This window comes from Heptranchias perlo, chromosome 23 (genome assembly GCF_035084215.1).
Source record: "Heptranchias perlo isolate sHepPer1 chromosome 23, sHepPer1.hap1, whole genome shotgun sequence".
Classification (NCBI taxonomy): Eukaryota; Metazoa; Chordata; class Chondrichthyes; order Hexanchiformes; family Hexanchidae; genus Heptranchias; species Heptranchias perlo.
In genome coordinates, this window is record NC_090347.1 from 46,577,936 (window position 1) to 46,591,809 (window position 13,874).

General features: G+C 50.4%; 1 protein-coding gene across 1 annotated transcript in view; it reads right to left on the reverse strand.

Moving 5' to 3' along the window:
- Positions 1–13,389, reverse strand: part of LOC137341308 (Na(+)/H(+) exchange regulatory cofactor NHE-RF1-like) — a 139,843-nt gene extending 126,454 nt beyond the window's left edge. Inside the window, exon 1 of the mRNA XM_068004428.1 lies at positions 12,811–13,389. Within this exon, the coding sequence (XP_067860529.1) occupies positions 12,811–13,245 (435 nt within the window). The 5' untranslated portion in view covers positions 13,246–13,389. The remainder of the gene's footprint in view (positions 1–12,810) is intronic.
- Positions 13,390–13,874: the final 485 nt, after the last annotated feature.

Sequence of the window (13,874 nt, forward strand, 5' to 3'; positions counted from 1 at the left end):
TGTCAAGCTATCAGGGAGCCTGCCTGACTGTATCTAGAACGGAGAGAATGACTGTTATAATGCAACAGTGTGATTTCTGAAAATAAAACCATTTTGTAATTTAGGTTTGAGGCCCGGAAGCAGGCGGCCTTGGGATGTTTTTCTCTGCAGCTGACTGAGTGCACGGGTCTGAGCAGCAACCAGCCTGGGGACGGTAATGAGAGGATCAGACAGATTACAGTGAGGATACTCCTCCACTGGGATTCACTCCAAGCCCTGCTCACTCCCTCTCTCGGCCATGACACCGTTTGGGAGTTTTCTTTCAGAACCAGACAACATGTGTCCACCGTGACTGAGGCTACGAAGAAAAACAGACAGACTTGAAAAATTGGGTCTTTATTTTTTGATTAGAATAATGGAGATTTCAGGGCACTAAAACTGCCCGAAATTATGAAAGAATGGGGCAGGGTAGATGGAAACAGACTGTTTCTAATAGTTGAGGGGCCTAGAACGAGGGGCCATAGATACAAGATTAAACGTCAGAGATTCAGAACAGAGGGCAGGAGAAACTTCTTCACACAGAGAGTTGTGAGGCTGTGGAATTCATTGTCAGGGTTAGTGTTTGAGGCAGAAACTAGGTCAACATTGAAGATTAGATTGGACAGGTGAATGAAGGAAAAGGGTTAAAGGGAAATGGGAACATGGCGGGTAAACGTGATTAGAACTATTTGCTCGCGATGGAGGGTAAACACTGACAGAGACTGGTTGGGCCGAATGTATTTCTCTGTAGGCAGGAGCTTCCAACCCACTGCAGCCAAAGCCCTTTGTAACTTCACAAATGTTACAAACAGTTCCATTTATCACAACACTCGATTACTGCAAGCATGGAAAGCTCCCCCACCTCAACAGGCCAACTCCCAGAGATTGAAAATCAGGCCTAAACCCCCCGGCACCGACACAACCAGCAGTCTCCTAAACCCCCCCGGCACTGACACAACCAGCAATCTCCTAAACCCCCCCCCAGCACTGACAACCAGCAGTCTCCTAAACCCCCGGCACTGACACAACCAGCAATCTCCTAAACCCCCCCGGCACTGACACAACCAGCAGTCTCCTAAACCCCCCCGGCACTGACACAACCAGCAGTCTCCTAAACCCCCCGTCTCCTAAACCCCCTCGGCACTGACACAACCAGCAGTCTCCTAAACCCCCCCAACACCCCCCTGCCCCCCCCCACCGGCACCCCCCCACCCACCCCACCTGGAACCAACGACCTTCTGACCCAGAGGGGGAGGGAGAGTTACTAAAACAGAGCCAAGCTAACAATTAATCAAAAAGTGTCTTAAAATTTTCCAGAACAGTTTAAAAAAAAACTTGATGTTCCACAACACAACACTCAGTCGATAAGGGTCATTACTTTGGAATCTCATGTCCAAAAAAAGCAGTGTTACTCAGAGGCAGTTGCCATATGAGGTCGGTTCCGGGTGTTTGGGTCCAATTCAACCCAATCAACTAAACACACCGGTAATTCCTCCAACCCCTTCCGCACACACCTGGCTTTCATCCTTAAAACAATGACACCTGTCAACGTGACAAACTGACCCCTCAGGAGGGAGGTCGGGCACCCCTCACTCACTGGGGAGTAAAATCTTGTCAGGTAAAGCAGCTCTAAATTAGGGCAAGTAATCTGGGGCGTTGCAGACACGTATCGACTGCTATTAAATAACGCATGGCAAAAACCGTTCCACATTAACATGGAACATCCAACACATTTATAGTCCAGCAGGTAAAGATGAAAATAATACTCAGTCAGAACATAATGCATAGCTGGGGACTTTCTAATCCGTGCTGTACCTGCCCTGGGAGTGTTTGATGGGACAGTGTAGAGGGAGCTTTATTCTGTATCTAACCCGTGCTGTACCTGCCCTGGGAGTGTTTGATGGGACAGTGTAGAGGGAGCTTTACTCTGTATCTAACCCATGCTGTACCTGCCCTGGGAGTGTTTGATGGGACAGTGTAGAGGGAGCTTTACTCTGTATCTAACCCGTCTGTACCTGCCCTGAGAGTGTTTGCTGCAACATTAGATGCCTGAAAAGGAAAGAGGTTCCTTTTCCAGCACTAACTCCTCTCACCTTGATAAGAACATAAAAAAGATGAAAAATAAATAGCCCAGCTTTCCCCCACACCTTCCAAACCAAGTGTTTCTCTCTCACAAACAATGTCAAAGTACACTGGAGTCTGTTAATAGTCAACAGCCTTGGAGACTGTCGAGGGAAAAGTCCAGCATACTATGGACCACTTAACTAAAATTATCTCTAAAATATGGCAGTGCACACATCTCTGAATAATATTAACTCAAGGACATGGAATGTAGTAAAACTAGCAAAGGTGCTCTTTAATCAGAAGTTTAGGGTCCAACATTATAATCCAAAATAAACCCAGACTAGATTCTGCAGTAGCACAAATCCCAGCTTGAACATCCACTCTCTGCTACATAAATGGCTCTCAGTGTCCCCAAGCTGAGCAGACAAAGGTAAAACTGGCAGGAGTAGCAGCCCAGGGGATCTCGAGTGAGGACAGGATCAGGCTTGGCTATGCTGACCTTCATGGTTGAATACCTTGCTGACACTTGGTGCACAAGCTGACACATGAATGGCCAGTTGGGTGGGTACAGGAAGAGTGAGTAGCACTCAGAACAGTTACTTTATTGAGAAGTAGTGTCTTCAGGAGGAGGGGGGAAACTGAAGGGATATAAATTCACATATTCACTTCCATCATAGCAGCACCCAACAACAACTTGCATTGATATAGCACCTGTAACATCCCAAGGCAAAGGAGAGATTAGGAGGGGTGACTTAAAGCTTGGTCAAGGAGGTGGGTTTAAAGGAGCATAGAGGGGTGGAGAGGCAGAGGGGTTTAGGGAGGGAATTCCAAATCGCAAGGTGAAAAGAAAAAGACTTGCATTTATACTGCGCCTTTCATGACCTCCCAAAAGCATTTTACTGCCAATGAAGTACTTTTGAAGTGCAGTCACTGCTGTGATGTAGGAAATGTGGCAGCCAATTTGCGCACAGCAAGATCCCACAAACAGCAATGTGATAAGGATCAGATAATCTGTTTTTTTTCTTTTAAGGTATTGGTTGCGGAATAAATACTGGCCAGGACACCGGGGCGAACTCCCCTGCTCTCCTTTGAATACTGTCATGGGAATCTTTTATGTCCACCTCAGAGGGCAGTCGGGGCCTCAGTTTAACGTCTCAGCCAAAAGACGGCACCTCCAACAGTGCAGCACTCCCTTAGCCTAGATTTTGTGCTCAAATATCTAGAGTGGGACTTGAACCCACAACTTTCTGACTCAGAAGAGAGAGAGCTACCCACTAAACCACGGCTGACACCATGATGGGAGCAGGGGGGTGCACAAGAGGCCAGAATTGGAGGAGCGTAGAGATCTCGGAGGGTAGTAGGGCTAGAGGAGGTTACAGAGATAGGGAGGGGAGAGGCCATGGAGGGATTTGAACATATGAATGAGAAGAGGCATTAGTGGACCAGGAGCCAACGTAGGTCAGCGAGCACAGGGGTGATGGGTGAACAGGACTTGGTGCGAGTTGGAATACAGACAGCAAAGTTTTGGATGAGCTCAAATTTATGGAGAGTGGAGGATGGCAGGCCGGTCAGGAGAGCATTGGAAGAGTCAAGTCTGGAGGTGACAAACCGCTTCACACAACAGTTGCAACATGATGTGACTTTTTCTACATCGGCAGATCCTGGGCAGAACATTATGCAAAACCACGGCTGGTTATGGATCCTAATTTACTCGACATCGAACATTTAATGAAAACAAAAAAAAAGGGAGCTCCCTTTTTGGCTCAAGCAGTAAATCCAGGGCTCAGGGTGCGCCTGAGGCCTACAGACTGGAAAGGTTCCAGGTTCAATGCCCCGTGTCTGTCCTGTTACTTGATCTCAGACAGAACATTAAAAGGCTCAAAATCAACAAGGGTCGTCGCATCCATCTGCCATCCTGTGACCCCAGTTCGGAGGTCGGCCGGGAACAGGGCCGGGCTCTTCAGAGATGCCTCTCATGATAGAATAGCCAGACTCACCATCTGGGTTTGAGCTAGGCAGCAGAGCACCAACAGCGTTTGTGGAACTGTACAAATCAAGAGGTGGGGACTGAGTGCACAGGCTCCCATCCAGCACTCGGTCCCTTTTCTACAATTCTTTGTACAAATATGAACACGGCCGGGCAAAGAAACAAAAATATATTTAGGATCAATATTTCCTCTATGTATTAATGCTGGGATAACAAGTTACGAAATTTGCTTAGTTTGACCTTTTGAAACATGAATTCATACACACTCCTCGACTTTGCACAACGCGTCATACTAAGCAAACACTCGCTCAGCTTAATTTAACAGTCCAACACATTGCATCATCTCCAATAACAAGGATTAAAGTGCTGAAATGGGACAAGGAGCTTCAGACACAAAGCCAGCTCATCTTCACATATATATGATTAAAGCAACACTTTCAAAACACGAACAGTAGAATCGTGGAATGATACAGCACAGGAGGCCATTCAGCCCATCTTGCCTGTGCCAGCTCTTTGAATGATCTATCCAATTAGTCCCACTCCCATGCTCTTTCCCCGTGGCCCTGAAAATTTTTCCTTTAAGTATTTATCCAACTCCCATCTGAAGGTTACTACTGAATCTGCTTCCACCACCTATTCAGGCCGTGCGTTCCAGATCACAACAACTCACTGCATTAACAAAAAGTCCCCTCATCTTGCCTCTGGTTCTTTTGCCGATCACCTTAAACCTGCGCCCTCTGATTACTGACCCTCCTGCCAGTGGAAACAGTTTCTCCTTATTTATTCCATCAAAACCCTTCATAATTTTGAACACCTCTATTAAATCTCCCCTTAACCTTCTCTGTTCTAAGGAGAACAATCCCAGCTTCTCCAGTCTCGCCATGTAACTGATGCTCCTCACCCCAGGAGTCGTTCCCTTACAGTAATCGCTACAAACAGAGGCACCTCGGCCTTCAATCACAGCCACAAGCCCTCAGTTGCCCCACAACTCCAGTCAGCCTCAGATTAGTTTGAGTCTCTACCCCACAGCACACTCTACATGGAGCTCTCACTCTCCCTACCTGACTACACCCAGAATTTTTACATCAACACTTCTATAAAGGAAGCTCTCCCTTCACCCACCAAAAACCCTCCATCATGTACAAGGCACACGAGAACATGTCGAAAGTGTCAGCTCCAGAACAGATGCTCACCAACAAGAAGTCAATGAATACAGTCCCACGGGGGATTCTGTTCACCCCTGGAACAACTCCCTTAAGCGGCTGTGATGGATCTGAGAGGCACCCACAGGGAGAGAGAGAGATATCCATCGCCCAGCATGGATATTAAATTTTAGGGAACAGCTCAAGAAAATGAACCCCAAGTGGTGGAGGAAGGAAGGGAAAGAGGTAAAAGGAGGTAAAAGGGAGACACTTTTGTTAAAGGGTGGAAACCTAATAAGATGACATCATCAGAACTGGATGAATCTATTTCAATTATATATTAATCCATCACTCGGGGGGTGGATGTGACATATAGGGACGGGCATCAGCTGAATTGTAAATTTTACTTTGTTAACAGTCAAACTTCGACAATAATTCCTGTATGTACACAGCACGTGCGAGGAAAACAGTCGGAGTTCCTGCCCCACCTCACAGCGACAGGGTTTCAAAATGTGAGTGGGGAGGACAGCATCAGGTTTGTCTGCGAGACCCCCCACCTTTCCAATGCTAGGGGAGGGAGCTGCTGGTGTCTGTGGGGGAGAAGCCCAGCACAAGTGACACTCTACACCATCAAATAGCCTGCCAATAACCAGGCTCTCGGGAGAGGTTCCATTGGACTGCAGGTGCATGTGGAAATGTAACACAGCACAAATCAGGGGCTTCAGGAGAGAAACGGCCGGGGGGGGGGGGGGGGGTGACATTTAACTAGATGTAATAAAATCAATGCAGTCGAATTAGCTCACCGATTCTGTCACTGTTCTGAGTACAGCAAGCCCGAGGGTCATAGAAAGAAACTGAACAGTAGAATCATAGAATGAACGATACAGCACAGAACGCCATTCGGCCCATTGTGCCTGTGCTGGCTCTTTGAAACAGCTATCCAATTAGTTCCACTCCCTTGCTCTTTCCCCATAGCCCTATAAATTTCTTTTCAAGTATTTATCCAATTCCCCTTTGAAAGTTACTATTGAATCTGCATCTACCACCCTTTCAGTGCATTCCAGATTATATAACTGGCTCTGTTAAAAAAAATTCTCATCATACCTCTGGTTCTTTTCCCAATTACCTTAAATGAGTGGCCTCTGGTTATTGACCCTCCTGCCAGTAGAAACAAATCCTCCTTATTTATTGTCTAGACTCTTCATGATTTTGAACACCTCTATAAAATCTCCCCTTAACCTTCTCTGCTCTGAGGAGAACAACCCCAGCTTCTGAGTCTCTTTACATAACTGAAGCCGCTCATCCCTGGTACCATACTAGTAAATCTCCCCTGCACCCTCCCTAAGGCCTTGACATCCTTCCTAAAGGGTGGTGCCCAGAATTGGACACAATACTCCAGCTGAGGCCTAACCATTGAATTATAAAGGTTTAGCATAACTTCCTTGCTTTTGTACTCAAGTGTTTGATGATGCCCCAGTGATGATGCCCCTCACCTGGAGCATTAAAAAAAATCTTTCTCCACACCCAAAAACTAACCAGTTACTTCATTTCAGACAAACAAAACAGCAGTTATCACAAACAGCATACCAAACCCAACCTGTGGAGTATAACTGAGAAACCACAAACTACACACCAGGAAGTGAACAGCACCATTATACCAGCACCAGACAGGAACCTGCTTAAAGCTACTGTTAGGTTGTGGGTCTTTGCGAACCTTCTTACTCGCCCGTACCTACGAGAGTGTCTAACAAGGAGCTCCAAGTAAGCGGTCAGTAACGTTGCCCAGGAGAAAAACAGCAAACCCCTTCTGGTAACTACTTTCAGTTAGAAAACATATCCTAACCTTCCATAAAGTCTCTCTCTAGTCATCAAAAGCAAATTTCAGGTTTTCAGGTTAAAAAAGTGTGATTTTATCTGACAATAGATTACCAAGCCCATGAGGAACAGCAGTGTAATCTAGTTCTATATTTACACTGGACATCCTTCCATTAACACAGAGTGAACAAATAAAAAGATCGCAATTCAAAAAAAAGTCAATTCATTGTAAACAACTTGTAAATGTTTCTTTTCATAGAATTACTTGTCATCATGGGAGCCTAGTTGGAAATTCAAACTGATCTTTATCTTTGAGGAATTTCAAACTCATCAGTTCCTGCTCGGAGATTTTCAGACAGTGATTTGAACAGTGTGTTACCGTGATTTCCTGAATTTTGCCCAGTTGAGAAGCTAAGTTCAAGTTACTTTGGTGGCTGGAACAGCTTGCTTAATGTTAATATATGCAGATCGACACAGCGGTGACAACGTTGCAATTAAACATGTTTGGGGCGGGGGTCACAAATTGTCAATCCATGGCCATCTCCCCTACCAAGTCATGAAGGTCTGGTGGGACTAATTTCATTCCCCCACCACCTAAGCATGTCAGGCAGAACACAGCCGACATACGCTCCATGTGAAGGGGTCTGAACCAGCCTATATTTGTGGGTTCAGATTAGCAGGGCCCTGACATTCCCTGGCACTGAATGCCCCAAAAGTGGGGTGGAAAAGTGTGTAACTGCTGGAAGCTTGATACACCGGAGTAGTAGTTAACAGTCACCAATTGCATTCTACCTGCTATAGAGTACATCACCCAGAATTAAATTACTGAGCTGTTTTGATATCTATTTTGCTTCTGTATGTTATTTCACATATAGGTAAAACTGACTCAGTAGCTTAGCCTGCAAAAACAGAGCAGGTGGTTATTTTCAGCCTTTGAAGGAGATGGAGAATGTGGCAGGCATTGTACGTATTCTCCAGTTAATGAGGCAATCGCTAAATCTGGGCACATAAACCAGACAAGGCACTGAATAAAGATGCAGGTTTTCATTTATAGGGCACTGCTTGCTGTTTTGCTATTAAAGTGAAACCAGGTGTTGGGATAAAGCTTGATCCATGACAATGGTCTCACACTGCTGGCCAGAATTCGATTTGTCTGGCTTCACTCCAGAATGATACTTACACAATGCATCCAAGCCACTGTGCAACTTTATAGTCCATCTCAGCTCGCCTGCCATTGTCAGGACTGACAACTTGACATAGAAGGTTGTGGTGTCAGAATGTTGGAGGCACCATCTTCCAGAGATATTTGAACCAAGGTCATGTTGCAGTGGGGCTGGCGAATATTGAAGATGTCCCCATCGACCTCTCCCAGCCTCTCTTCTCTCTCCCTCCCTCCCTCCCTTCCCACCCCCCACAACTGAGCTTCTCCCCACCCCCCAACCAAGCCCCAACCAACCACCACACCACCCCCCCAAACAACCCAACCAACCACCCACCCTCCAACCAGTTTGGTTCACCCTGAAACAGTGGCCAGGGAGAGGGGTGGAGTCGGTGGCTAGGGAACGGAGTTTGTGGCGGGGACCGAAAACAATGGCTTCGGTCTTCCCAATATTTAGTGGGTGGAAATTTCTGCTCATCCTGTACTGGATGTCGAACAAGCAGCGTGACAAATCAGAGGCAGGCGAGGGGTCGAGAGAGGTGGTGGTGAGGTAGAGCTGGGTGTTGTCAGTACGTGGAATATGACGTTGTGTATTCGGATGATGTCACCGAGGGGCAGCGTGTTGATGAGAAATAGGAGGGGGCCAAGGATAGATCTTTGGGCACCTTCAGAAGTAACGGTGCGGGAGCGGGAAGAGAAGCCATTGCAGGTGATTCTCTGGCTACAACTGGATAGATAAGAATGGAACCAGACGAGCGTAGTCCCACCCAGCTGGACAACGGAGGAAGAGGCATTGGAGAAGGATAGTATGGTCAACCATGTCAAAGGCTGCAGACAGGTCAAGGATAAGGAAGTGTAACACCGGGGCACAGCTCTGTCACTGACTAACACCGGGGCACAGCTCTGTCACTGACTAACACCGGGGCACAGCTCGGTCACTGACTAACACCGGGGCACAGCTCTGTCACTGACTAACACCGGGGCACAGCTCTGTCACTGACTAACACCGGGGCACAGCTCTGTCACTGACTAACACCGGGGCACAGCTCTGTCACTGACTAACACCGGGGCACAGCTCGGTCACTGACTAACACCGGGGCACAGCTCTGTCACTGACTAACACCGGGGCACAGCTCTGTCACTGACTAACACCGGGGCACAGCTCTGTCACTGACTAACACTGGGGCACAGCTCTGTCACTGACTAACACCGGGGCACAGCTCTGTCTCTGACTAACACCGGGGCACAGCTCGGTCACTGACTAACACCGGGGCACAGCTCTGTCACTGACTAACACCGGGGCACAGCTCTGTCACTGACTAACACCGGGGCACAGCTCTGTCACTGACTAACACCGGGGCACAGCTCTGTCACTGACTAACACCGGGGCACAGCTCTGTCACTGACTCACACCGGGGCACAGCTCTGTCACTGACTAACACCGGGGCACAGCTCTGTCACTGACTAACACCGGGGCACAGCTCTGTCACTGACTAACACCGGGGCACAGCTCTGTCACTGACTAACACCGGGGCACAGCTCTGTCACTGACTAACACCGGGGCACAGCTCTGTCACTGACTAACACCGGGGCACAGCTCTGTCACTGACTCACACCGGGGCACAGCTCTGTCACTGACTCACACCGGGGCACAGCTCTGTCACTGACTAACACTGGGGCACAGCTCTGTCACTGACTAACACCGGGGCACAGCTCGGTCACTGACTAACACCAGGGCACAGCTCTGTCACTGACTAACACTGGGGCACAGCTCTGTCACTGACTAACACCGGGGCACAGCTCTGTCACTGACTAACACCGGGGCACAGCTCTGTCACTGACTAACACCGGGGCACAGCTCTGTCACTGACTAACACCGGGGCACAGCACTAGTGGGTACAGGTCTGTCACTTGAGGTGAAGACAATTTGAGATGAATTAAGAGCCGTGAACTATATCACACTATAAGTGTGCTGGTTTGTGATTTTTCTATCTATACTGCACTGATATTGATACTTTGATGGGCTAATTAAGCCCAGTGACAGCAGTGAGTTACAAGTTTGAGGAAGAGAATGATCTACTGTACAAGCTCAGTGTCTCAGCTGATACTTAACCTACACCCAGGAGAAGAAACGTTGAGGCATTGTATTCAGGTCTGACAAGTGAATGAAGTGAGCCACTTACAACGACACAAACTCATGAATTTTCTATGTATGTTTGAAAGTAAATCCAGCACTTCACTACTTCTCATTCGATGCAATTAACTGAGCACCTTCTTTTTAAAAGTGAGGGGGCCCAAAGGAAAAAAGATTTGTAAGTTGTTCACCATCTCCATCGGTTCAAGCAGCGGGCAAGAGTCATGGCAAATCCTTACCAACCAGACTCAAGCTCTCCCACTGGGCAAGGGACGAGAAGCAATGGACCCCCACAGTGAATATGAACCCCACTGACCCCCCCCCCCCCCCCCCCCACCACCCCAAGTGTGCCAGTAAAGAAAAGAAAGTTTTGCATTATATAGCGCCTTTCATGACCTCAAGACTTACCAAACCACTTTACAGCCAATGAAGTACTTTTGAAGTGTGGTCATTGTTGTAATGTAGAAAACACGGCAGCCAATTTGCGCACAGCAAGGTCCCACAAACAGCAACGTGATAATAACCAGATCATCTCTTTTTGGTTGAGGGATAAATATTGGCCAGGATACCAGTGAGAACTCCCCCACTCTTCTTCGAAATAGTGCCATGGGATCTTTTATGTTCTCATGAGGAGGCAGACTGGGCCTCGGTTTAAGTTCTCAGCTGAAAGACGGCACCTCCGACAGCACAGCACTCCCTCCCTGGATTATGTGCTCAAGCCTCTGGAGTGGGGCTTGAACCCATAACTTTTAAGTAACTGACTGGCACTAAAAGGGCAAATCCTTTCTCTCCAATCTCAGATGAGAAAGTACTGTAAGACTTGGAGCTCTAAGCTAACAGCTCACTAAGAGGTCCAGTAGGGATCACCCACTGCCACCCCTTCAGTATAGAAGCAGCTCTTGTGGGGCTAATTGGACCTGCAGTCCCACCACAGTAAAGCTGGACTCGTCCCATCACACACCTAGCCAATAGAAGGCTTTAACACTGGCTGCACAGATTCCAACCCCAACACCTGGATAAATGTCTGATCTGTGGTCATCCAATGCACACCTGTACAATAAATACTCGGCCGCTGATCAGTCTGGTGAATGTCTGATGGTACCAAAGGGAGTCTCACTTGGGCTCAGTGCTAGGGGTCTGCCGACATCCAGGAACACTGCCCCTTGCTCCACCTTAGCGCAGGAGGAGGGGAAACCAAACAACAACAGCCTCCTACAGCTGAGGTGGGCGGACCCTGAGTAATAACAGAATCCCTCAGCAGGCTTTGAGGCGCAGCTTCGTTCCACTGTCAACCTGAGAACTCGCTAATCGAGGTCTGCTCTGTGGGACCCAGTAAAATCCCTCATCCCCGGGATATGCAGGGCTGCTCACTCACCCTGCTACCGGCCGCGGGGGCCAGGAGCCGAGCAGGGAAGCCCAGCTCTCAACACCTGGTGCACAAAGCACTTTATATAAAGCAGGCTCCGAGCTGGGCTCTCACACCGGTGCAGTGTCCAGAGTCAGAGTCAGTCCCGACCTGTGTCACCCTGCAGACCGGCCCAGTGACACTGGCGACCTCTCCGGAGCCCCGGCGGCTCCAGCTCCCCTCTCCCCTTACTCCTAGAACCTCAGCTCCCGGCTCAGCACCAAACCCGAGCCAGGGGCGGGAGTAACATCCCCCCGAGCCAGGGGCGGGAGTAACATCCCCCCGAGCCAGGGGCGGGAGTAACATCCCCCCGAGCCAGGGGCGGGAGTAACATCCCCCCGAGCCAGGGGCGGGAGTAACATCCCCCCGAGCCAGGGGCGGGAGTAACATCCCCCCGAGCCAGGGGCGGGAGTAACATCCCCCCGAGCCAGGGGCGGGAGTAACATCCCCCCGAGCCAGGGGCGGGAGTAACATCCCCCCGAGCCAGGGGCGGGAGTAACATCCCCCCGAGCCAGGGGCGGGAGTAACATCCCCCCGAGCCAGGGGCGGGAGTAACATCCCCCCGAGCCAGGGGCGGGAGTAACATCCCCCCGAGCCAGGGGCGGGAGTAACATCCCCCCGAGCCAGGGGCGGGAGTAACATCCCCCCGAGCCAGGGGCGGGAGTAACATCCCCCCGAGCCAGGGGCGGGAGTAACATCCCCCCGAGCCAGGGGCGGGAGTAACATCCCCCCGAGCCAGGGGCGGGAGTAACATCCCCCCGAGCCAGGGGCGGGAGTAACATCCCCCCGAGCCAGGGGCGGGAGTAACATCCCCCCGAGCCAGGGGCGGGAGTAACATCCCCCCGAGCCAGGGGCGGGAGTAACATCCCCCCGAGCCAGGGGCGGGAGTAACATCCCCCCGAGCCAGGGGCGGGAGTAACATCCCCCCGAGCCAGGGGCGGGAGTAACATCCCCCCGAGAGAGGGGCGGGAGTAACATCCCCCCAGAGAGGGGCTACATCCACCGGCCACTCTCTCTCTCTCTCCTCCACCCCCAGCGCCGGGCACTTGTCCCGGGCCGCGCTCACTCCTCCCCCTCCCCTCATACCTTCTCGCTGCTTGTCTGGGACACACTGTCGGCCTGTTTGAGCTCGGTTGCCGGTGCTTTGTCCTCGGTGTCCTCCTGCTGCCCCTCGCCCTGCTCCGTGTCGGGGATACCGTGGATGTACTCTTCCTTACACGCCAGCCCCAGGCCTCTCAGCAGCTCGTCCGTCTCCCGGTCCACCACCAGCAGTCGGGTCTCGTTGGCCACCGCCTTGATCTTCTGCACCACTTGCTGGTGGCTGTCCTGCTCCACATTGTCGCCGTTGACCTGCATCACCTTGTCGCCGGCTTTCAGCCCCGCTTTCTCGGCCGGCGAGGCCGCCTCCACCAGCCGGATGAACTGGCCCGTCTTGCCCTTCTCCCCGTGCAGGTGGAAGCCGTAGCCGGTGGCGCCTTTGCTGATGACACAGAGCCGCGGCCTGAGCTGGTCTTTGGCCATGGTGCTACGCCTTCCACCCCCGGGGGGGAAATCTCCCTCAACACACGGGCCCGACAGTCCGCAACCAACCGGGGAACCCCGCCAAACCGTCCGACAGCAAGACCGTCTGTGCGCGCGCCCGCGGCCCGCGCTCGCTCCCGCTCCCGCCGGCACCCCGGCCCCGCCCACGCCACCGCGTCATTCTGACTGACAGCTCGACCCTCCAATCACCGCCCGGCAGCTGAATACTACCATCCATTCATCTTGCCGGTCAGCCAATCGGCTTGTGCGCTGCCCAGTGGGCGGGTCCCACCTCCTCCTCATTAATATTTATTCCACGTTGCCGTCAGATTTACTTCTTCTTGCCGTGAGAAAGCTGCAGTTTTATGTGTTCATTAATAAATACCGTGCATGCAAAACGGTGCATAAAGGTTATACATTTGATGTTATATATATATATATTTAAATGCAATATTTTAAACTTGCAAAGAGGCTGCATTGCACATTTAGAATTGGTTAATTTGTAAACCCCGGTTCAGGTCGCCCAGCAACGCGTTGATTGACAGTCCCCTGAATATTAATTTGGAGCAGCTCAATGCAGTGAGGCTGTGCCCGGGGCAGGCGAGGTCTGTGCAAATTTTGGGAGCGTT